This window comes from Salvelinus alpinus, chromosome 7 (assembly GCF_045679555.1).
Source record: "Salvelinus alpinus chromosome 7, SLU_Salpinus.1, whole genome shotgun sequence".
Taxonomy (NCBI): domain Eukaryota; kingdom Metazoa; phylum Chordata; class Actinopteri; order Salmoniformes; family Salmonidae; genus Salvelinus; species Salvelinus alpinus.
In genome coordinates this window covers 27,521,636-27,545,968 of record NC_092092.1, presented here as the reverse complement: position 1 = coordinate 27,545,968, position 24,333 = coordinate 27,521,636, and the positions used below count along the sequence as shown (strand labels likewise).

General features: G+C 42.8%; 1 protein-coding gene across 1 annotated transcript in view; it reads right to left on the bottom strand.

Annotated features, from left to right (window-relative positions):
- The window catches only part of fam20cb (FAM20C golgi associated secretory pathway kinase b), a 65,864-nt gene extending 46,692 nt beyond the window's left edge, over nt 1-19,172 (bottom strand). Inside the window, exons 1-3 of the mRNA XM_071409683.1 lie at nt 17,725-19,172; nt 17,165-17,343; nt 6,937-7,015 (exon numbers count right to left, since the gene is read on the bottom strand). Coding sequence (XP_071265784.1) covers nt 6,937-7,015; nt 17,165-17,343; nt 17,725-18,464 — 998 coding nt within the window. The 5' untranslated portion in view covers nt 18,465-19,172. The remainder of the gene's footprint in view (nt 1-6,936; nt 7,016-17,164; nt 17,344-17,724) is intronic.
- Between the last annotated feature and the right edge of the window lie 5,161 nt (nt 19,173-24,333).

Below are 24,333 nucleotides of genomic sequence, written 5' to 3'. Positions count from 1 at the left end.
TGATCTCATCAGCTAACTAACGATGTCTGTGTACTCAGGGGCTAATTTGTCTGTATGTATGACGATCACGTCTCCTCCATTCACACAAACAGATGAGACGGAGAAACAGACTGGCTGTCAGAATAATGATCGTTACAGAGGCAGTGTTTACGCCCGACCTACCACTCTATACCCCCAAACAGCCTGGAATCAGGCTGGAATCATGGTGAAATGGAGGATATCAGTTAGGATTCCAGGCTAACCAACAAAGCCAGTGAACTAGACTGTACCGTGGGTGTCTCTACCTCATTGTGCAACTAAATAGGATAGATAGATCATTTGTAACGCACCCAACATGACAAGGCCGATGTCAAGAGGTGAATCATCAGATTTATAGGTCTTATTCGCACAGCCACATTGTGACGCTTGAAGCCTGGGTTGGGCAATGCTGCAGGGAAGCTGACTGACTTGACTTATGCCCCAAATTGCCTACGGATTTGTGAACTCTTCACAAAACACAAGGCTTCAGGATGCAATAACCTTACAGTAAAGACACAGGATAGATATGTCAAACCATAATGGAAGTACATACAGTAACGTCTCTAAAAGCACACCTCTCCACAGCACAGAACATTGAGACCAGCATCAACAGCACCCCTATCGAGAGAGAGAGAGAGAGACAGAGAGAGAGAACTAAGCCATCACTTACAGAGAGATGAACCTGGAGAGTCGCCTAAGCAAGCTGGTCCTGGGGCTCTGTTCACAAACAGAGCTCCAGGACAGCAACACAATTAGACCCAACCAAATCATGAGAAAATAAAAAGCTAATTACTTGACACATTGGAAAGAATTAACAAAAAAACGGAGAATTTGGCTTATTTGGCCCTAAACAGAAAGTAGACCGTGGCAGAATACCTGACCGCTATTCCTGACCAAACTTAAGGAAAGCTTTGACTATACACATATTTCGCTCAGATACACAGATACACAAAGAATTCGAAAACAAAGCCAATTTTGATAAACTCCCATATCTTTTGGGTGAAATACCACAGTGTGCCATCACAGCAGCGAAATGTGTGACCTGTTGCCACAAGAAAAGGGCAACCAGTGAAGAACAAACACCATTGTAAATACAAACCATATTTATGTTCATTTATTTTCCCTTTTGTACTTTAACTATTTGTGCATAATATGACATTTGTAATGTCTTTAGTCTTTTGGAACTTTTGTGAGTGTAATTTTTATTGTTTATTTCACTTTTGTTCATTATCTAGTTCACTTGCTTTGGCAATGTTAAAATATGTTTCCCATGCCAATAAAGTCCTTAAATTGGAGAGAGAGAGAGAGAGAGAGAGAGAGAGAGAGAGAGAGAGAGAGAGAGAGAGAGAGAGAGAGAGAGAGAGAGAGAGAGAGAGAGAGAGAGAGAGAGAGAGAGAGAGAGAGAGGTACAACAGCAAGCAGCTGACACTAATTGAGGAGTCCATCAACACAAACAACTTCTGGCAAAATTGGAAAAAATGAAAAAAATCTAAACAAGAGGAATTAGCGATACAAAATGGTGACATATGGACAACCCATTTTAAAACACTCTACAACACCGTTCAAATTGACACAAACGCAGAACAACGCCAGATTCATGAGTGGTTGAATGGATTGAAAAAAGCTATAAAGGACAATCAAAATCCATTGGACTCCCCAATTACTGACCAGGAGCTCCATAAGAAACTTCAGGCTCTCAAATGTAAAAAAGCAAGCGGACCTGATGGCATCCTAAATGAGATGCTCAAACTCACTAGTGCAAAATTTCAATTGGCTATATTAAAACTGTTTAATTTGATCCTGAGTGTAGGTTATTTCCCTGACATCTGGACTCATAACCCCAATCTTTAAAAACGGAGACAAATTTGACCCTAACAATTACAGAGGCATTTGTGTGAACAGTAACCTGGGGAAGGTTTTCTGTAGTATTATAAATGTAAGAGTTCTAAACTTCCTTAATAAGCACAATGCCTTGAGTAAAAGCCAAATTGGATTTATACCAAAACATCGCACAACTGATCATATTTACACCCTACACACCCTGATAGATAAACATGTCCACCAAAATAATACCAAAATATACGCTTGCTTTATCGACTTCCAAAAAGCATTTGATTCTATTTGGCATAGATGACTGTTCTACAACGTTATTGAAAGTGGTGTAGGGGGTAAAACATATGACATAATTAAATCAATGTATACTGGCAATACGTGCAGCATTAAAATTGCCAAAAAAAGAACAGAATTCTTTAACCAGGGGCGGGGCCTTCGTCAGGGTTGTAATCTGAGCCCTGCACTCTTCAATATTTACATCAACGAATTGGCCACTATTCTAGAAAAACCCTTAGCCCCTGGTGTTAGTCTCCACAATTCAGAGGTTAAATGCCTACTCTTCGCAGATGACCTATGCCTGCTGTCATCCACAGCACATGGCCTACAGCAGAGCCTGGACCTGCTAGAGCAGTACTGCCAGACCTGGGCCCTGGCAGTAAACCCCAAAAAGACTAAAATAATGATTTTCCAGAGAAGATCCAGATCTCAGGGAATTAGACCAAAGTTCTCAATTGGTACAAAATATATAGAGTACTGCACACACTACAATTACTTAGGTTTAAAAATAAGATCAACTGGACACCTTAATGAGGCAGTGAATGAACTGAGAGAGAAAGCACGCAGGGCATTCTACGCCATTAAAAAGCGAATTCAAATTGAAATACCTATTAAAATTTGGCTAAAACTAATTGAATATGTCATTGAACCAATTGCACTTTATGGCAGCGAGGTGTGGGGTCCACTTGCAAAACAAGATTTCATCAAATGGGACAAACACCCCATTGAAACCCTGCATGCAGAGTTCTGTAAGATTCTCCTACATGTCCAGAGGAAAACTACAAACAATGCATGCAGGGCAGAATTAGGCAAATATCCACTAATAATAAAAACTCAAAAAAGAGCAATTAAGTTTCGGAAACATCTAAAATACAGTGACCCCTCTCATATCATTACCAAGCCCTGCAATGCCAAGAGCTGAGCAAAGAAAAGAGTCCCCTCATCCAGCTGGTCCTGGGGCTGAGTTCACAAACCTGTTCTACTAACACACTGAAGCCTCAGGAACAGAACATCCAATCAATCAGGATAAACCAAATTACAACACAGTCAAAACAAAACTATATTGCTTATTGGGAAACACAAGCACAAACACAAAGCAAAATGCAGTGCTATCTGGCCCTAAATCGACAGTACACTGTGGCTAAATATTTGACCATGGTAACTGATCAAAACCTTAGAAAAACCTTGACAAAGTAGATGGGATCGATACAGAGCAGCACTATTGGATTTCTGCTCTGCACCTGCTCTGTACCATTCTATTCTGAAGCCGGTTTACTAGTAGAAGAAGCCCGATCTCTCGCATGATGCATTTTTGTTCAGAGGAGAAGCTGATGCCCTGTGAAGTCTTTGATGTTGCGGCTTTATCTCTTTGATGCACCATGTGGCAATGTGTGTTTGTGTGTTTGTGTGTGTTTAACTATTTAAATAATAGTAAACAAACAAAAATTGGATAACTGGGGACATTTTGTTAGTCCCTACGAGGTCAAATTATTTTTCTAGTGGGTTCAGGGTTAAGGTTAGAATTAGTGTTAGGGTTAGAATTACCTTAAGGGTCACTGTTAGGAGCTAGGGTTAAGGTTATTTTTGCGTTAAGGTTAGGGTTAAGGTTAAGGTAAGGTTAAGAGTATGGGTTAGGGTTAGGTTTAGGTGTGTGTGTGTGTGTGTGTGTGTGTGTGTGTGTGTGTGTGTGTGTGTGTGTGTGTGTGTGTGTGTGTGTGTGTGTGTGTGTGTGTGTGTGTGTGTGTGTGTGTGTGTGTGTGTGTGTGTGTGTGTGTGTGTGTGTGTGTGTTTAACTATACTTGTGAGGACCAGACGTCCCCACAAGTATAGTTTGACCAACAGGGGACATTTTGTTAGTCTCATCAAGGTCTAATGCTATTTCTAGGAGGTGTAGGGTTTCAGGTTAGAATGAGTATTTGTGTTAGAATTAGGGATAGTTTCAGGGTTAGGAGCTAGGGTTAGGTTTAGGGTTAGGGTTAACTTTTTGGGTTAAGGTTAGGTTTTTGGGTTAAGGTTAGGTTTTTGGATTAAGGTTAGGGAAAATAGGAGTTTGAATGGGACTGAATTGTGTTTCCCCACAGGGTCAGTTATACAAGGAGTGAGAGGATATGAACCCCAAGGGGATACTGCCAGAGATGAGTTGACAGCTGCAGACAACAAATAGATTTAAATCCCAAACGTAATTTCATTTCTGTAACTTAGTTTTTGTTTAAATTCAATATTAGTGAACCGCAGAGAGATAATCCGAATGGATTTGGATTATATTTCAATATTTGTCGATATGAGAGAGAGAGAGAGAGAGAGACATGGGATCGATACAGAGCAGCACTATTGGATTTCTGCTCTGCACCTGCTCTGTACCTTTCTATTCTGACGCTGGTTTACTGGTAGAAGGAGCCCGATCTCTCCCATGATGCATTTGTGTTCAGAGGAGAAGCTGACGCCCTATGAAGTCTTTGATGTTGCACCTCTGTCTCTTTGATGCACCATGTGGCAACACGTCAACAGATTGAGGAGAGAGGTGTGAGTTGGTGGGGTGTTACGGAACGGTGTGTGCGTGTATGTCACTGTATGTCAGTGTGCGTGTATGTCAGTGTGTATGTGTGCGTGTATGTCAGTGTGTGTGTGTGTGGATGGGATTAACCAGAAGTCCCCACAAGCATAGTAAACAAACAAAATTGGGGATAGTATGGAGGAGTGACAGGATATGTATGCCAATTCAGCTGGACGGAGAATGGCGTCCAACTGTGGAGTCAAGACAGTTGGGATGTTTTGTTAAATGAAGTGTATCAAGACGGGGGAGTGAAAACAACCCTCATACTCCTCCTGCCCCTCCTTTCTCTAGATTAGAGGAACACCAAGGGGATACTACCGGAGATGAGTTGACAGCTGCAGACAACAAATAGATTTGTTTCTGTTTTAAGTTCAATATTAGTGTACCGCAGAGAGATAATCTGGATAGATTTGTATTGTATTTCAGTATTTGTTGGTATGCTCCTCCTCTGAGCCTCTTTGCGATGTTACAGCTGCATACACATACACACACGCACACACACACACACACACACACACACACACACACACACACACACACACACACACACACACACACACACACACACACACACACACACACACACACACACACACACACACACACACACACAAAGTTATGTCAGGGAGATTTGAGGTGTGTCTAGCTTGACTTTATGTGAGTAGACTGAAGAAGTTAGTAATTATGACTGCCTCTGAATAGCTTCTCTCTGCCTCCGCCACCTGCTCCTCATCCTCCTCCTCCCTGAGATCATCCACAGGCTTAACCCAGCTCTCCACACTGACACTGAGGCCAAACACAACAGGAGGGTGACAATGATTAACCCTCAATTAAATTACAATTACGATAACAAAAGGAATTACATTTCAAACCCAGCTAGCTACAACAATCACAAAAGGGATTAGGACTAAAGGACCAAGTCTATCATGAGGAAGTATATTATCATCACAGTATGGCCAACCTGAATACAAATAAGGATCAATTAAATAATTGTTGTTTTCATTTAACCTTTATTCATCTAGATCAGAGGTCTCCAACCTTTTCTATTTTTATTTAACATGTCGCGACCTACTATCTTTTTTTATAGCCTTCAAATAGGCACATTCTTCTCTTCTCCTGTACCCTGCAACTCTTCCCTGGGTCCTTGGTGTACAATAGGTGGGTTTTCTGTCAATATACCCAGTAAAATAATGGTTAATAAACAATATTTGGTATGACCGGCCCCATAGAATTATATTTGGTATTTTCCCGAAATCTGTTTTCAGAAAGAATTGGCAAGCTACTCATAGAGCTACTGGTAGCTTGCGGGAACTACCTGTTGTTTGGTTTGTTGGTTGGTCGTTCAGGGAGGGTGGGTGGTTGTTTGGTTTGTTGGTTGGTCGTTCAGGGTGGGTGGGTGGTTGTTTGGTTTGTTGGTTGGTCGTTCAGGGTGGGTGGGTGGACGTACAGTATAACACGAACGTCTAGCAACAGATGGGTGGGCGTATACGCAAACGTCTAGCAACCCAAAGGTTGCGTGTTTGAATCTCATCACGGACAACTTCAGCAATTTAGCTATTTAGCAACTTTGCAACTACTTACTACTTTTTAGCTATATTGGAACTTCTTAGCATGTTATAACCTTAACCCTTTTAGCTAACCCTTCCCCTTTAACCTAACTCCTAACCCTACCATTAACCACTAACCCTAACCCCTAGCCTAGCTAACGTTAGCTAGTTAGCTAACATTAGCATTAGCCACCCCTAGCTAATGTTACCCAATACAAATTGGAATTCGTAACATATCACACGTTTTGCAAATTCGTAAAATACTGTACGAATTGCAATTCGTAACATATCATATGAATTGTAATTTATATCATATTATACGAAATGGATGATGGACATCCACTCATTAATACATACCATACGAAACGTAACATATGATACTATATTGAGTGTCTTGGATTTACGAAATGCTCTGAGACCACGTTGAGATGATCCCCTTGCGGAACTGTACAAATAGCCTATTGAACCTATACAATACATCACCAATACATCACGCATTTCCAGTTGGCATATGCTGTCAAATCAAATCAAATCACATTGTATTGGTCACATACACGTGATTAGCAGATGTTATTGCGGCTGTAGCGAAATGCTTGTGCTTCTAGCTCCCACAGTGCAGTAATATCTAACAAGTAATATCTATCAAATTACACAACATATACACAATACACACAAATCTATGTAGGTTGACATAAGCAGTCTACTTACTTCATAGGTTTGAACAGAGCCTGTCCATAGTTCTGGAACGTCATGATTAGTTTCAGTTGGGTGCCTCCAGATTTCATGGCTGTTGGAAAAAATACAAACAACAAAAATAGTCATTGGTAGCAAATGTACAGCATGGCAGAATCATTTTCTCACCAAATGACATTATAGAGTATACCATCAAATATGATCTAGTCAATCATGTAATGATTCACCCCCCCCCCCAGAGGATGGTCAACCTCTCCCACTGATTCACTTCAGACTGTGTGTCTAACAGTTTCTCAAAACAACTGGGAATTCAGAACTCAGAGATCTCAGACTTTAGTGTGATCAAGACAACTGGAAACTCTGGAGAAGAAAAACGAGCTCAGAATGGGAAAAATCTTTTTGAACGGTCATCCAACTCAGAATTCCAAGTCGGAAACTCTGGCATCTTTCTAGAGCTCCGACTTTCCGACCTGAAGATCACTGACGTCATGATTTGACCTCGTTTTTTTCAGTTCCCAGTTGTCTTGAAAGCACCAAGTGTACTTAGAGTGAGTGACAGATGATATCACAGTGTTTGTTTGATCAGGAAGGAGACTGGAGACTGGAAGGTGAAGGATAGAGAGTGCAATCACATTGCTCTCTGTTCTCTCTCTCTCTCTGTTCTCTCTCTCGCTGTTCTCTCTCTCTCTGTTCTCTCCTTTCTTCCCTCATTTTCTCTCTGTTCTTTCTTCCCTCAGTCTCTCTCTCTGTCTCTCTCTGTCTCTCTCAATTTCAATTCAATTTAAGGGCTTTATTGGCATGGGAAATACATGTTAACATTGCCTAAGCAAGTGAACTAGATAATAAACCAAAGTGAAATAAACAATAAAAATGAACAGTAAACATTACACTCACAAAAGTTCCAAAAGAATAAAGACATTTCAAATGATGTGCAAATAGTACAAAAGGGAAAATAAATAAACATAAATATGGGTTGTATTTACAATGGTGTTTGTTCTTCACTTGTTGCCCTTTTCTTGTGGCAACAGGTCACAAATCTTGCTGCTGTGATGGCACACTGTGGTATTTCACCCAACAGATATGGGTGAAATTGGCTTTGTTTTTGCATTTCTAATATGGTCATACATTTGGCAGGAGGTTAGGAAGTGCTGCTCAGTTTCCACCTCTCTCGCTGTCTCTCTCTGTCTCTCTCTGTCTCTCTCTGTCTCTCTCTCTCTGTCTCTGTCTCTGTCTCTCTCTGTCTCGCTCTCTGTCTCTCTGTCTCTCTCTGTCTCTCTCTCTGTCTCTCTCTCATTCTCGCTCTCTGTCTCTCTGTCTCTCTCTGTCTCTCTCACTCCCGCTCTCTGTCTCAATTAAATTCAAAGAGGCTTTATTGACATGGGAAACATGTTTACATTGCCACAGCAAGTGAAATAAACAATCAACAAATATGACAACAAAAAACAACAAAAAACAATTATATGGAAATGAACAGTAAACATTGCACTCACAAAGGCTTTAAAAAGATAAAGGCATTTCAAATGTTATGTGACATTTTTTGAAGTACCAATGGTAGGTAGGGGAATATAAATAAACAGATAAATATAGATTGTATTTACAATGTTGTTTGTGTTCCACTGGTTACCCTTTTCTCATGGCAACGGGTCACAGATCTTGCTGCTGTGATTGCACACTGCGATAGTTCTCCTAACAAATATGGAAGTTTATCAATGTTTGATTTGCTTTCAAATTCTTTGTGGGTCTTTGTGATCTGTGGGAAATGTGTGTCTCTAATACGATCATACATTTGGCAGGAGGTCAGAAAGTGCAGCTCAGTTTCCACCTCATTTTGTGGACAGTGGGCATAGCCTATCTTCTCTTTGTGTTTATTTCTCACTCATTCGCTCTCTCTCCTCTCTCTCTCTCTCTTCTCTCTCTCTCTCTCCGTGTTCTTTCTTCCGTCTGTTTGTCTGTCTTTGTCTGTCTCTCTGTCGGTCTCTCGGTCTGTGTCTGTCTTTGGGCCTCTGTCTCACGGTCTCTGTCTGTCTCTTTGTGTGTCTCTCGGTCTCTGTGTGTGTCTCTCAGTCACTCGGTCTCTGTGTGTTTCTCTCGGTCTCTGTGTGAGTCTCTCAATCTCTCACTCACTCACTCACTCACACCTTCTCTCTCTCTCACACACACACACACACATAGCAAGCCATCAAATAATTTACATAATTCAACAAAGTCACTTTCTTGGTCAGTAAAACATATTGCCCCCAAAAGAGAGCCACTAAAGCTTAATAGATTGAACCGTGTGCTTTAGATTGAACTGTGTGCTTTAGTGAATGGTCACCAAGGTGAAGGTTTTCTCTTCAGTAAAACAGCTATGCTTTATTGACACGATCAGTCGAAGAAGCAGCACTGAAAATAATCACATTTATGGTCTTTCAAAAGAAGAAAATGCTGTTTCATGTTAAAGAGATGTTGACAAGTGCTGTACAAAGGAGAGAAGAGGACGAAAAGTTCAAGTGGAAATGGCAATGCTTCAGTCTCTAGACTGTTTGCATACTCACTTAGTAATCAGATGCCCTGACTTAGCCTCGTCGCATACCAGGCTTCCCTAAAACAGGAAGCCTGGGGAAGTTCCGTGGCAGAAATCAGATAAAGAGGGATCGTAACCAATTATGTATATAAACCCTGGATTGCTGATGCTATGTATTGGCCATTGAGACACTTTTGAAGCCACAGGTCGGTCATATTGTTACATCTGCTCCTGCCACGACCTCTACTGCTCATCCTGTGTCTCCTTGACCTGCCGCCACTCTCCCAGTACTCTCTCCCTCTCCCTCTCTCTGCGTGTGTGTGATTGTGTGGGCAGAGACAGGTGTGCTGGAGTCAGAGCAGATCCCCACCAGTTGCAACCTGTTCCATAATCAAGACCTCTACAAATACTCAGCCCTGCCACTTCCACGCTGCCAGATCGCAATCTCTGCTCAGTCAGTCTACGCTTCTAGACATTTTTTACTGTTAGATCCTGTTATCCTGTTGTGCCTGCTTTCCTTGCCTGCCGCTGTTTTCCTCTCCGCTACAGTTCCGCCCGCTCTGACTCTGGTCCCTGTCTCCAGTCCCACGTATCGTCATCCTGCTACTCTGTCCTGGATTCCCCACTCAACTACTCCCTTGGATTCCCCTCCGGACCTGCTTACCCTGTCCCAACCCCTCTCGCTCCAGCCTCAGCCTCCGCACCTGGTTTCCTGCAACCCATCCGAGCTTTCCCTGGCCTGCACTCCATCTTCCCCCTGTGTTTCAATAAATACCTTGGTTACTTCATCCCAGTCTCCTCGTCTGAGTCTGCTCTTGGGTTCCACTCCGCGTAACACATATTGGCACTCCCCAGTAGGAGCAATCATCCATAAGAATGAATGAAATGCTAAAAAATGACATGAATTGAGGTATATTTGATGTTGTTGTAGTGGGGACAGTAACATTACTAATCGAAAAAAAAAAAGGAATTTTTTTATATACTGTATATACAGTTTTAACACACATACTCATTCCAGGGTTTTTCTTTATTTTTTCAATTTTCTACATTGTAGAATAATAGTGAAGACATCAAAACAATGAAATAACACATGAAATCATGTAGTAACCAAAAAAGTGTTAAACAAATCAAAATATATTTTATATTTGAGATTCTTCAAAGTAGCCACCCTTTGCCTTGATGACAGCTTTGCAAACTCTTGGCATTCTCTCAACCAGCTTCATGAGGTAGTCACCTGGAATGCAGTTCAATTAACAGGTGTGCCTTCTTAAAAGTTCATTTTTGGAATTTCTTTCCTTCTTAATGGATTTGAGTTGTGTTGTGACACGGTAGGGGTGGTATACAGAAGATAGCCCTATTTGGTAAAAGACCAAGTCCATATTATGGCAAGAACAGCTCAAATAAGCAAAGAGAAACGACAGTCCATTATTATTTTAAGACATGAAGGTCGGTCAATATGGAAAATGTCAAGAACTTAGAAAGTTTCTTCAAGTGCAGTCGCAAAAACCATCAAGTGCTATGATGAATCTGGCTCTCATGAGGACCGCCAAAGGAAAGGAAGACCCAGAGTTACCTCTGCTGCAAAAGATGGCGCCGACAGAGATGGTCACCTCGCTTCAGGTCCATAGGAAACTATGCAGTTAATAGTTTTTTCATGTATTATTTCTTACATTGTTAGCCCAGAAAATCTCAAGTGTTATTACTTACAGCCGGGAAGACCATTGGATATAAATGCGATGTCAACTTACCAACATTACGACCAGGAATACGTATTTCCCGAAGAGGATCCTTTGTTCGGACCTCCACCCTGGACATGTGATCTTATCCCAGAGGTCGACCCAAAACAAAGCGGTCGCCGCAGGAGAGGCAGACGGAGCGGCCTACTGGTCAGACTCAGAAGGCGAGCACACCATCCACGCTTCCGAGCATATTACTCGCCAATGTCCAATCTCTGGATAACAAGGTGGACGAAATTGGGGCACGAGTTTCCTTCCAGAGAGACATCAGAGATTGTAACATTCTCTGTGTTACGGAAACATGGCTCACTCGGAATATTTTGTCAGAGTCGGTACAGCCACCCGGTTTCTTCATGCATCGCTCAGACAGAAACAAACATCTCTCTGGTAAGAAGAAGGGCGGGGGTGTATACCTTATGATTAACGACTCATGGTGTAATCACAACAACATACAAGAACTCAAGTCCTTTTGTTCACCTGACCTAGAATTCCTTACAATCAAATGCCGACCGCATTATCTTCCAAGAGAATTCTCTTCGATTATAGTCACAGCCGTGTACATCCCCCCAAGAAAATACCTCGTCAGCCCTGAAAGAACTTCACTGGACTCTATGTAAACTGGAAATCATACATCCTGAGGCTGAATTTATTGTAGCTGGGGATTTTAACAAAGCTAACCTGAGAACAAGACTTACTAAATTCTATCAGCATATAAAATGCGCGACACGAGCTGGTAGCATTCTGTACCATTGCTACTCTAACTTCCGTGATGCATACAAAGCCCTCACCCACCCTGCCTTCGGCAAATCTGATCACGATTCCATTTTGTTGCTCCCAGCCTATAGACAGAAACTAAAACAGGAAACGCCCATGCTCAGGTCTATACAACGCTAGTCTGACCAATCGGATTCCACGCTTCAAGATTGCTTCGATCACGTGGACTGGGATATGTCCCAGATAGCCTCAGACAATAATATTGATGTATACGCTGACTCGGTGAGCGAGTTTATTAGCAAGTGCATCGGAGATGTTGTACCCACTGTGACTATTAAAACCTTTCCTAACCAGAAACCGTAGATTGATGGCAGCATTCACGCAAAACTGAAAGCGCGAACCACCGCTTTTAACTTCTTGCAACTATAGGGGGTGCTGTTCCGCATTAGCATATTTGGGTCTCCAAATTAAACTGCCTCGTGCTAAATTCTTGATCGTACAATATGCATATTATTGTTATTATTGGATAGAAAACATTTAACTATGGCAAGGCAACTGGAAACATGACCGAATACAAACAGTGCAGCTATTCCCTCCGCAAGGCAATCAAACAAGCAAAGCGTCAGTAGAGAGACAAAGTAGAGTCGCAATTCAACGGCTCAAACACGAGACGCATGTGTCAGGGTCTACAGTCAATCACGGATTACAAAAAGAAAACCAGCCCCGTCGCGGGCATCGATGTCTTGCTCGCAGACAACTTAAACAAATTAAAGCTTTGAGGACAATACAGTGCCACTGACACGGCCACTACCAAAGCCTGTGGGCTCTCCTTCTCCGTGGCCAACGTGAGTAAAACATTTAAACGTGTTAACCCTCGCAAGGCTGTCGGACCAGACCACATCCCTAGCCACGTCCTCAGAGCATGCGCAGACCAGCTGGCTGGTGTGTTTACGAACATATTCAATCAATCCCTATCCCAGTCTGTTGTCCCCACATGCTTCAAGATGGCCACTATTGTTCCAGTTCCCTAACTCTAATGAAGTTCATTAGAGTTAACAGTCTCAGATATTGCAGCCCAAATAAATGCTTCACTGAGTTCAAGTAACAGACACATCTCAACATCAACAGTTCAGAGGAGACTGTGAATCAGGCCTTCACGGTTGAATTGCTGCAAAGAAACCACTACTAAAGGACACCAATAAGAAGACGAGACTTGCTTGGGCCAAGAAACACGAGCAATGGACATCAGACCAGTGGAAATTTGTCCTTTGGTCTGATGAGTCCAAATGTGAGATTTTTGGTTCCAACCGCTGTGTCTTTGTGAGACGCAGAGTAGGTGAACAGATTCAAGGCACACTTAACAAGCATGGCTACCACAGCATTCTGCAGCGATACGCCATCCCATTAGGTTTTGGCTTAGTGGGACTATCATTTGTTTTTCAACAATGACCCAACAATGACAATGACCCAACACACCTCCAGACTGTGTAAGGGCTATTTTACCAAGAAGGAGAGTGATGGAGTGCTGCATCAGATGACCTGGCCTCCACAATCCCCCGACCTCAACCAAATTGAGTTGGTTTGGGATAAGTCAAACCGCAGAGTTAAGGAAAAGTAGCTAACAAGTGCTCAGCATATGTGGGAACTCCTTCAAGAATGTTGGAAAAGCATTCCAGGTGAAGCTGGTTGAGAGAATGCCAAGAGTGTGCAAAGCTGTCATCAAGGCAAAGGGTGGCTATTTGAAGAATCTCAAATACAAAATCTAGATTTTGATTTGTTTAAAACTTTTTTGGTTACTACATGATTCCATATGTGTTATTTCATAGTTTGATGTCTTCACTATTATTCTACAATGTAGAAAATAGTAAAAATGAAGAAAACCCCTTGAATGAGTAGGTGTTCTAAAACTTTTGACCGGTAGTGTATATACGACCTCTCTCTCAGAAAAATAATTAGTACTGCTAGGATTTACACAGTCAAATGTAACAAATAATTACCTTTTTTTATAAAGAACTGTACAAATGATACATTTCTGACATCAATATATATCAATACAGTAATATGAGATCTGTATGTAAAATACTTTGAACATTTTTGTCATTTAACATATGCTCTTAGTTAGTACATTCATCTTAAGATAGCTAGGTGAGACAACCAAATATCACACTCAAATATACAGAATAGACACACTCCATTCCAGCTAAACAATGCAGGAAAAAACTCATTTTAATAGACCCCTAGAATCTATGAATTAAAAATCTGACAACAGTAATATTTGACACACACATGAAGGTACTTATAAGCAATAATTCCTGGTGAAAAAACACAAATGTCAAATATTGCGTTTTGGAAATAAACTCATCAAATTCACATGACCAAATATATCACCTATCATCTACAAAATTGAATTTTTCATACACTATCAATATACAATATCTAATATTTGTTTATCATTTGTATTGTATTCCTTCTGTAAATGAGTGAAGTAGGTCTGACTGTAGCTAGGCCTGCTATACAAAGCAAAACCCATACTACCAACTGCTGGCTTTTGTAGTCTCAATTGACATTCACATCCTAGCCCCTCAGTCATATAGCTGTGTAATTACATGGGTTGGAGGGAGCAGCATGTAGCTGACCATACTGCCAGACCAAGCTGCATCCACCCTGCATTCTCTGGTTTCACTGTGTGTGGATCTGGAGAGAGAACATAGCCTGGTCCCAGATCTGTTTATGGGTCTTTCTATGAATAATGGAGCCAAAGTGTGACATTGGGATCAACATTTCAAAATGGTTTGAAACAAAAATAAAAAAGATTTTTATGCAGTTCTACCTGTGTACTTAGAGGAATAAAAGTGAATATATGCTAATTGACCCATAACTCCACCAACACCCCAACATAGGACTAATACTATACATCCTTTAAGCAGCGATCATACAGACATTGGCAAATCAAATTCAAGGACTTTCAGGGACTTTTTCAAGCACTTAACTGTCATTTCCAAGGACCTCAATGTAACACAGTTGTATAATTTATATCATTGTACATTTAGGGCCCACTTCCCCCAAAATGCATGCAAAAAGTGTCCCACAAAAGTAGGCCCTTACCACTTTAAGAAAAACAAAATGTAGGCCTTGCCAATGCATTAACATTCCAATTATTATTTCATTCTAAAATATTTGAGAATAATGTGGACATCGCCTGACTAAATAGATTGGATGCATGCCTATTTTTCTGTAGCCTACGTGGCAGACGCAAGGACACATAATAAAGCCATGAATAGCAGTATCATTCATCTCACCATTTGAATTACACCATCGCTGTTTTTATAATGAGAAAGTGAGCAACAACCAGGTTCCTTTTGAAACTGAAGGATTTGTATGGAAAGACAAGTTGAAGACAACATTAGATGTTGTCATCCTCATAATAACCACGCGTGGTTTTACCGCAACAGAAATTCAAACAAAAACGTAATCACAGATAATTATAAGGGAGCTGGAGAACTTTTAAATTGACTACAATAATTACAATTGAGGAAATTGTATTGTTTAAAATTGCAGGTGTAACATGGAAACCGAAATGTATTTGTCATGTTATTTCATTACCAGATCATGTTGTGAATAAGCCCACTAGGTATGTCATTTGTTGTCATTATAGCCAGAATAATTCATCAGAATAGTGTTGGGTGTTGCGCAATAGTATATCCTACACAATTGCCCAAAGTAGACCGTGTCCAATCTGAGGCACAAAAACATATGAAAACATGAACTCATTACCTTGATGCTTTCTCTGTTAAATCTAACGACACCCTGCTGTACATCAAGCAGACAACAACAGACGATCAACATCAATTCGCTAGGGATATTAGACCCAACGTGGATCCAGGCACAACGTTCTTCACCGACGTAACGAATGAGACACCAAATTATTCTGGACATTCCTCAAAACCACCTTTTTTCCAGCACTTGGGCTGTTGTTGCATCGCATGTGCTATCAGAACAGCTGCTTGTCACTTGACTGTCATTCGGAAAATTCCTTTCTAGATCAGATGATGTGTGAAAATATCACGCCGTAACTAATCAGCTGGACACCAAATGCCCATCCAACAAGTATTAGGCATAATTATTAAAAAACACGTTAATGACAGTATCAATTTAGGTTTTAAGTATCAAGTTAAGGTTACTCTTTCGGTTAGGGGCTTTCGATTTTGCAATTGAATTCATTATTTTGGATCTGTGTGCCAATGAAAGCTGTTTTCACCCCGTAACATAAGAAGACACAAAATGTTATGTAGTCACACTGCATTTCTGAGATCTCTATACAACAAACTGTCCGACAGCTAGATCCAGGATTCTTACAGGGTTCACATTCATTGTCAAATTTAACTGATTAATGCTTAATATATGAAGTAATGTCAACTTACACTGCCATAAATGCAAGGACAGAAAAGTAATGTTTTATGTCACAGGTTTTTACAAAAATCCATCATGACACCAACCATGACAAAGAACTAAACATCAACTTATGAATTGTATTAAATATAGCTATGATCCTCCCTTATATCTTAATGTAATGACATGAAACAAATTAGCAGATTATTATCAATGACTTATCAACAGCTGTAACAAGTTGTCCAGTGTGGGAAATCCTCACTGGTACCCTAGTTTATTGAAAGACCCCTATGTGCTTAGTTTAGCTAACTACTCTGACTAGTGTTGTGCCATACAGAGGAGAAACTAGCCAGTCCCAAATCTGTATGTGCCTTTGCCAAGTCCTCTGTAACAATGATAGTCAGAGGAGTTGGCTACACAATCCACATACAGATCTGGAACCAGGCTAGTTTCTCAACCTCAATGACAGGGGTAGGCAACCCTGTTCCTGGAGTACCGCAGGTACTACAGAATTGTGTTCCAACTACACTATAGGCACCACACCTGACCAACTGAGAAAATGTATCAGTTCACTGATTGCCTAAATTCATAGTCAAAAATAAATTCATAGCTGTTTGTGGGTGGGGGTGCGGCATCTTTTTATATATATATACTTTTTAAAATTCTGATTTTGCAGGGGGTGCTGCAGAACCCTCAGCACCCCCATTTCCCGGGGCTAAGTCTAAATTCAACACACCTGGACTTCCATGTTGGTTCAACTCAAAAAATGAAGTGCATGCGGCTCTCCAGAACCAGGGTTGCCCAACCCTGCTATATCACATAAGGTTTGGCTGAACAAAGTACAAACAGATCTGAGACAAGGCTTTAGAGAAGCTGCCTTCTCTCCTCTCCTCTCACTTACCGACGCTGGTGATTCTCTGTGAGACCAGGTCCCTGAGCAGAGCATCGATGACTAGGTTATGTCTGGAGTAGAGCTCATATCGATTAATCCCTATGTGGAAGCGGAGCCAGTTGGGGTAGGAGTCAGCCGTCAGCTCTCCTCCTGTTGGAGTGTACTCCTCCATGTTCCCTTCAGCGTGCCTGGGGGGAAGAGGGGAGGGAGGAGAAAGGAGAGGTGATCCGTGTTATTACAATGGAGAGTATGACATGAGTATGCTTTTCTGTAGCCTTGGACCACCCTCCTTTTTAGTGTTTCATGTGTTACGAGGTGACATGTTTTGACATGACATGACTTGCATTTGCAAGAGGGACATTTGCTAATATGGTTAGGTAGCCTATAACCATTTGTGTAAAAACACCTTTATTAATGTGAAATAACAAGCCGAAATTTGTAATTTACACATAATATCCTAGGTGTATTGTTTGTTTAATTTATGCTATTGTCTTGAGTTGAATTTAAAGAGGCTAATAATCACTTTTCGATTGTGGTGGTGGTCTATAAATTATAAAAATATATGTTACCATTCCTGATTCTCTGTGGCGGCGTTGGGGTCAAATCTGATGTCTGTGTTGACGTTGAACAAGGTGTCTTCGTCGGTCAGAGACGGTAAGGCTCTCTTGAATAACGGGTGGTCAAACAGAGCCAGCAACCTTGAACTCTTGGCAGGTATGTTTTTGGTGACCACAGTGTCCTGTATGAACCGTCTCTTTTTGTCACCATTTTGTGCATAATGTTCAAGCCGTTTAAAGGCTTCCGTTTTGTTTCCCGCTTTGGGGTTCTTCTCCAGAGAATGGGAAGAGATGTTAGAGTTTGGCTCATTGCTGAAGTCCTGAAGGATTCTCAGTGTGTGTTTGTTAGGCCAGCCCGACTCCACTCCCGACCTGGCTCGGTGTTTAGCCCAGTTCTGAGGGTCCTCGCTCGGCTTGTGCGAGCAGGAGCAGCCGCTGTTGCTGCGCCTCTCCAGCTTTGGTAACAAGTCTATCATGATGTGCATCGAGCAGGCGATTAGAAACACCATGAGAATCAAAACCCGGAATTTACGGAAGAGTATCATCTTCATAGTCCCCTGTTTGAGCAGTTGCGAGTATTTACTGCAAATGATGAGCACGCATATGAACAGACTCACTACATCACTGATTATGTTTATCACGCTGGATGCCACTTTAATGAAATACACGTTGAACACGTAACCATCTTCACTTCTTGCCGTCTTGAGTAGACTAAATGTTTCAGTGTTCAACTTGTCTATTCCCAACCACATAGAAATCCAGACGGCAGGCTTCTTTTGTGATTCAGAACGAGAGGATTCTCCGCATGCGCCCAGGTAAAACAGGTCGACTCGGTTCAGACCAACGGTCGAGTTGGGAAAGCGGCATTATCTCAATTGCTTTCGCTCTACAGCTCCGACCCCAAGGCTTTACGCACAATATAAGGTATAAAGGAAGTGCAAGGGTCCCGAAAGAAGCTCGAAAACGGTAGATAAATGATCCATCAGAGGTGTATGTTGGCAGGGTCTGCTGGCGCACATCGGTCCGGCCATTGAGCGTGAACTCTGCTGTGTGAGAAACGGAGCTGTCGTGGATCCGCTGGGCACGGGCTACGCATTGGTCCAGTCCGGGATAGGAAAAGCGCAGAGAGCGCTTATATGTCAAAATATAATTTTAAAAGACGACTATTCGAAAGACTCCTCCTTTGCCACTAGAAACGATAAAACAACGTGTAAAGGCGCAGCAGGCAAAGTACAGTAAGCGACCCAGGATGAGAATAAATGGCAATGTTCACAGCAAATCCCGAATAAAGACAGGCAATACAAAACAACCAAAGCGAGACGAATCAAACAAATAATTCGGATAGGTGCCGATTGGGTTTCTCTCTCGGAGATAGACTACAGTGTGCCGTGTGAGCAAGGAAAAAGACAATCACTGTCCTTCGCATGTGAGATTGAGGTTGGGTGTGTTAAATATTATGATGAAGCGCGTCTAGATCCAGCCTTGTGCAGCGTCACCGTGCACAGATTGGCTGAGTCTCTCCCACAGTCGGAGAGAGAGGGGGACAGCAACCATCTGAGGCTCAAGTGCCTGCCTGCCTGTTTCTGTAGCCTGTGTTCTTCCTAAAAACATTCCCCCCTGCAAATCCAGGCTGTGCAAGAAGAGGGCGTCTCATCCCAGTGGTGAAAATCCACTGTGGCACAATATTGTATGTAGCTACGTTAGATGATGTATGTCTATTGATTAGTGAAATGCATCTGATGGAATCAAGGAGGCATCCTCATCGAGACATGTCAGTGTCAGTCCAGGGCCTTCATTCAATCAAATCAGCAGTATCTGTACAGCAGCATTATCAACATACAGTATATACAAAATCAACCACAGCAATACCAGACAGTATGGATATGTATAGAAACAACAGTTGGCTGCTGCAATATTCACATCTCCTGCCTCTCCACTTCCCAATCAACACACCAATGTCTTGGCTAAAAGGCTTCGCACTAAAGCTACTGAAGTGATGGTTATGGTTAGGATGGTTGGATGATAACTGCAGGGAAGATAATGGGAGATGGGTTAGCGAACAGTCGGTAGGTTATTATCCATGTGTGACCAACTGATCATGCCCAACATGATTACCTTTTGTTATGACATTTTGTATTACAGTAAAAGCAGCATGGCTTTGGCTGCACCATTCTACAGCGGTATAGGAATGGCTTTAGCTGCACCATTCTACAGCGGTATAGGAATGGCTTTAGCTGCACCATTCTACAGCGGTATAGGAATGGCTTTGGCTGCACCATTCTACAGCGGTATAGGAATGACTTTGGCTGCACCATTCTACAGCGGTATAGGAATGGCTTTGGCTGCACCATTCTACAGCGGTATAGGAATGGCTTTAGCTGCACCATTCTACAGCGGTATAGGAATGGCTTTGGCTGCACCATTCTACAGCGGTATAGGAATGGCTTTGGCTGCACCATTCTACAGCGGTATAGGAATGGCTTTGGCTGCACCATTCTACAGCGGTATAGGAATGGCTTTGGCTACACCATTCTACAGCGGTATAGGAATGACTTTAGCTGCACCATTCTACAGCGGTATAGGAATGACTTTGGCTGCACCATTCTACAGCGGTATAGGAATGACTTTGGCTGCACCATTCTACAGCGGTATAGGAATGACTTTGGCTGCACCATTCTACAGCGGTATAGGAATGGCTTTAGCTGCACCATTCTACAGCGGTATAGGAATGACTTTGGCTGCACCATTCTACAGCGGTATAGGAATGGCTTTGGCTGCACCATTCGACAGCGGTATAGGAATGGCTTTGGCTGCACCATTCTACAGCGGTATAGGAATGGCTTTGGCTGCACCATTCTACAGCGGTATAGGAATGGCTTTAGCTGCACCATTCTACAGCGGTATAGGAATGACTTTGGCTGCACCATTCTACAGCGGTATAGGAATGACTTTGGCTGCACCATTCTACAGCGGTATAGGAATGACATTAGCTGCCCCATTCTACAGCGGTATAGGAATGACTTTGGCTGCACCATTCTACAGCGGTATAGGAATGGCTTTGGCTGCACCATTCTACAGCGGTATAGGAATGACTTTGGCTGCACCATTCTACAGCGGTATAGGAATGACTTTGGCTGCACCATTCTACAGTGGTATAGGAATGGCTTTAGCAGCACCATTCTACAGCGGTATAGGAATGACTTTGGCTGCACCATTCTACAGCGGTATAGGAATGGCTTTGGCTGCACCATTCTACAGCGGTATAGGAATGGCTTTGGCTGCACCATTCTACAGCGGTATAGGAATGGCTTTGGCTGCACCATTCTACAGCGGTATAGGAATGGCTTTAGCTGCACCATTCTACAGCGGTATAGGAATGACTTTGGCTGCACCATTCTACAGCGGTATAGGAATGACTTTGGCTGCACCATTCTACAGCGGTATAGGAATGACATTAGCTGCCCCATTCTACAGCGGTATAGGAATGACTTTGGCTGCACCATTCTACAGCGGTATAGGAATGGCTTTGGCTGCACCATTCTACAGCGGTATAGGAATTACTTTGGCTGCACCATTCTACAGCGGTATAGGAATGACTTTGGCTGCACCATTCTACAGTGGTATAGGAATGACTTTGGCTGCACCATTCTACAGCGGTATAGGAATGACTTTGGCTGCACCATTCTACAGCGGTATAGGAATGGCTTTGGCTGCACCATTCTACAGCGGTATAGGAATGACTTTGGCTGCACCATTCTACAGCGGTATAGGAATGACTTTGGCTGCACCATTCTACAGTGGTATAGGAATGGCTTTAGCTGCACCATTCTACAGCGGTATAGGAATGACTTTGGCTGCACCATTCTACAGCGGTATAGGAATGGCTTTGGCTGCACCATTCTACAGCGGTATAGGAATGGCTTTGGCTGCACCATTCTACAGCGGTATAGGAATGGCTTTGGCTGCACCATTCTACAGCGGTATAGGAATGGCTTTAGCTGCACCATTCTACAGCGGTATAGGAATGACTTTGGCTGCACCATTCTACAGCGGTATAGGAATGACTTTGGCTGCACCATTCTACAGCGGTATAGGAATGACATTAGCTGCCCCATTCTACAGCGGTATAGGAATGACTTTGGCTGCACCATTCTACAGCGGTATAGGAATGGCTTTGGCTGCACCATTCTACAGCGGTATAGGAATGACTTTGGCTGCACCATTCTACAGCGGTATAGGAATGACTTTGGCTGCACCATTCTACAGTGGTATAGGAATGACTTTGGCTGCACCATTCTACAGCGGTATAGGAATGGCTTTGGCTGCACCATTCTACAGCGGTATAGGAATGACTTTGGCTGCACCATTCTACAGCGGTATAGGAATGGCTTTGGCTGCACCATTCTACAGCGGTATAGGAATGGCTTTAGCTGCACCATTCTACAGCGGTATAGGAATGGCTTTGGCTGCACCATTCTACAGCGGTATAGGAATGGCTTTGGCTGCACCATTCTACAGCGGTATAGGAATGGCTTTGGCTGCACCATTCTACAGCGGTATAGGAATGGCTTTGGCTACACCATTCTACAGCGGTATAGGAATGACTTTAGCTGCACCATTCTACAGCGGTATAGGAATGACTTTGGCTGCACCATTCTACAGCGGTATAGGAATGACTTTGGCTGCACCATTCTACAGCGGTATAGGAATGACTTTGGCTGCACCATTCTACAGCGGTATAGGAATGACTTTGGCTGCACCATTCTACAGCGGTATAGGAATGGCTTTGGCTGCACCATTCTACAGCGGTATAGGAATGGCTTTGGCTGCACCATTCTACAGCGGTATAGGAATGGCTTTGGCTGCACCATTCTACAGCGGTATAGGAATGGCTTTAGCTGCACCATTCTACAGCGGTATAGGAATGACTTTGGCTGCACCATTCTACAGCGGTATAGGAATGACTTTGGCTGCACCATTCTACAGCGGTATAGGAATGACATTAGCTGCCCCATTCTACAGCGGTATAGGAATGACTTTGGCTGCACCATTCTACAGCGGTATAGGAATGGCTTTGGCTGCACCATTCTACAGCGGTATAGGAATGACTTTGGCTGCACCATTCTACAGCGGTATAGGAATGACTTTGGCTGCACCATTCTACAGTGGTATAGGAATGGCTTTAGCTGCACCATTCTACAGCGGTATAGGAATGACTTTGGCTGCACCATTCTACAGCGGTATAGGAATGGCTTTGGCTGCACCATTCTACAGCGGTATAGGAATGGCTTTGGCTGCACCATTCTACAGCGGTATAGGAATGGCTTTGGCTGCACCATTCTACAGCGGTATAGGAATGGCTTTAGCTGCACCATTCTACAGCGGTATAGGAATGACTTTGGCTGCACCATTCTACAGCGGTATAGGAATGACTTTGGCTGCACCATTCTACAGCGGTATAGGAATGACATTAGCTGCCCCATTCTACAGCGGTATAGGAATGACTTTGGCTGCACCATTCTACAGCGGTATAGGAATGGCTTTGGCTGCACCATTCTACAGCGGTATAGGAATTACTTTGGCTGCACCATTCTACAGCGGTATAGGAATGACTTTGGCTGCACCATTCTACAGTGGTATAGGAATGACTTTGGCTGCACCATTCTACAGCGGTATAGGAATGACTTTGGCTGCACCATTCTACAGCGGTATAGGAATGGCTTTGGCTGCACCATTCTACAGCGGTATAGGAATGACTTTGGCTGCACCATTCTACAGCGGTATAGGAATGACTTTGGCTGCACCATTCTACAGTGGTATAGGAATGGCTTTAGCTGCACCATTCTACAGCGGTATAGGAATGACTTTGGCTGCACCATTCTACAGCGGTATAGGAATAGCTTTGGCTGCACCATTCTACAGCGGTATAGGAATGGCTTTGGCTGCACCATTCTACAGCGGTATAGGAATGGCTTTGGCTGCACCATTCTACAGCGGTATAGGAATGGCTTTAGCTGCACCATTCTACAGCGGTATAGGAATGACTTTGGCTGCACCATTCTACAGCGGTATAGGAATGACTTTGGCTGCACCATTCTACAGCGGTATAGGAATGACATTAGCTGCCCCATTCTACAGCGGTATAGGAATGACTTTGGCTGCACCATTCTACAGCGGTATAGGAATGGCTTTGGCTGCACCATTCTACAGCGGTATAGGAATGACTTTGGCTGCACCATTCTACAGCGGTATAGGAATGACTTTGGCTGCACTATTCTACAGTGGTATAGGAATGACTTTGGCTGCACCATTCTACAGCGGTATAGGAATGGCTTTGGCTCCCTATAGGGATTTTCCTACTGGAACATTACTGTGAGGAATAATGAAGTATCTGTAAAGGCAAGATTAGATGGGAATCTGAGTACTAAATTGTAAGTCTGTGTGTGCCTGTGCCTGTGTGTGTGTGTGTGTGTGTGTGTGTGTGTGTGTGTGTGTGTGTGTGTGTGTGTGTGTGTGTGTGTGTGTGTGTGTGTGTGTGTGTGTGTGTGTGTGTGTGTGTGTGTGTGTGTGTGTGTGTGTGTGTGTATGTGTGTGTGTTTGCAGCTGTGCTTGTGTGTACAT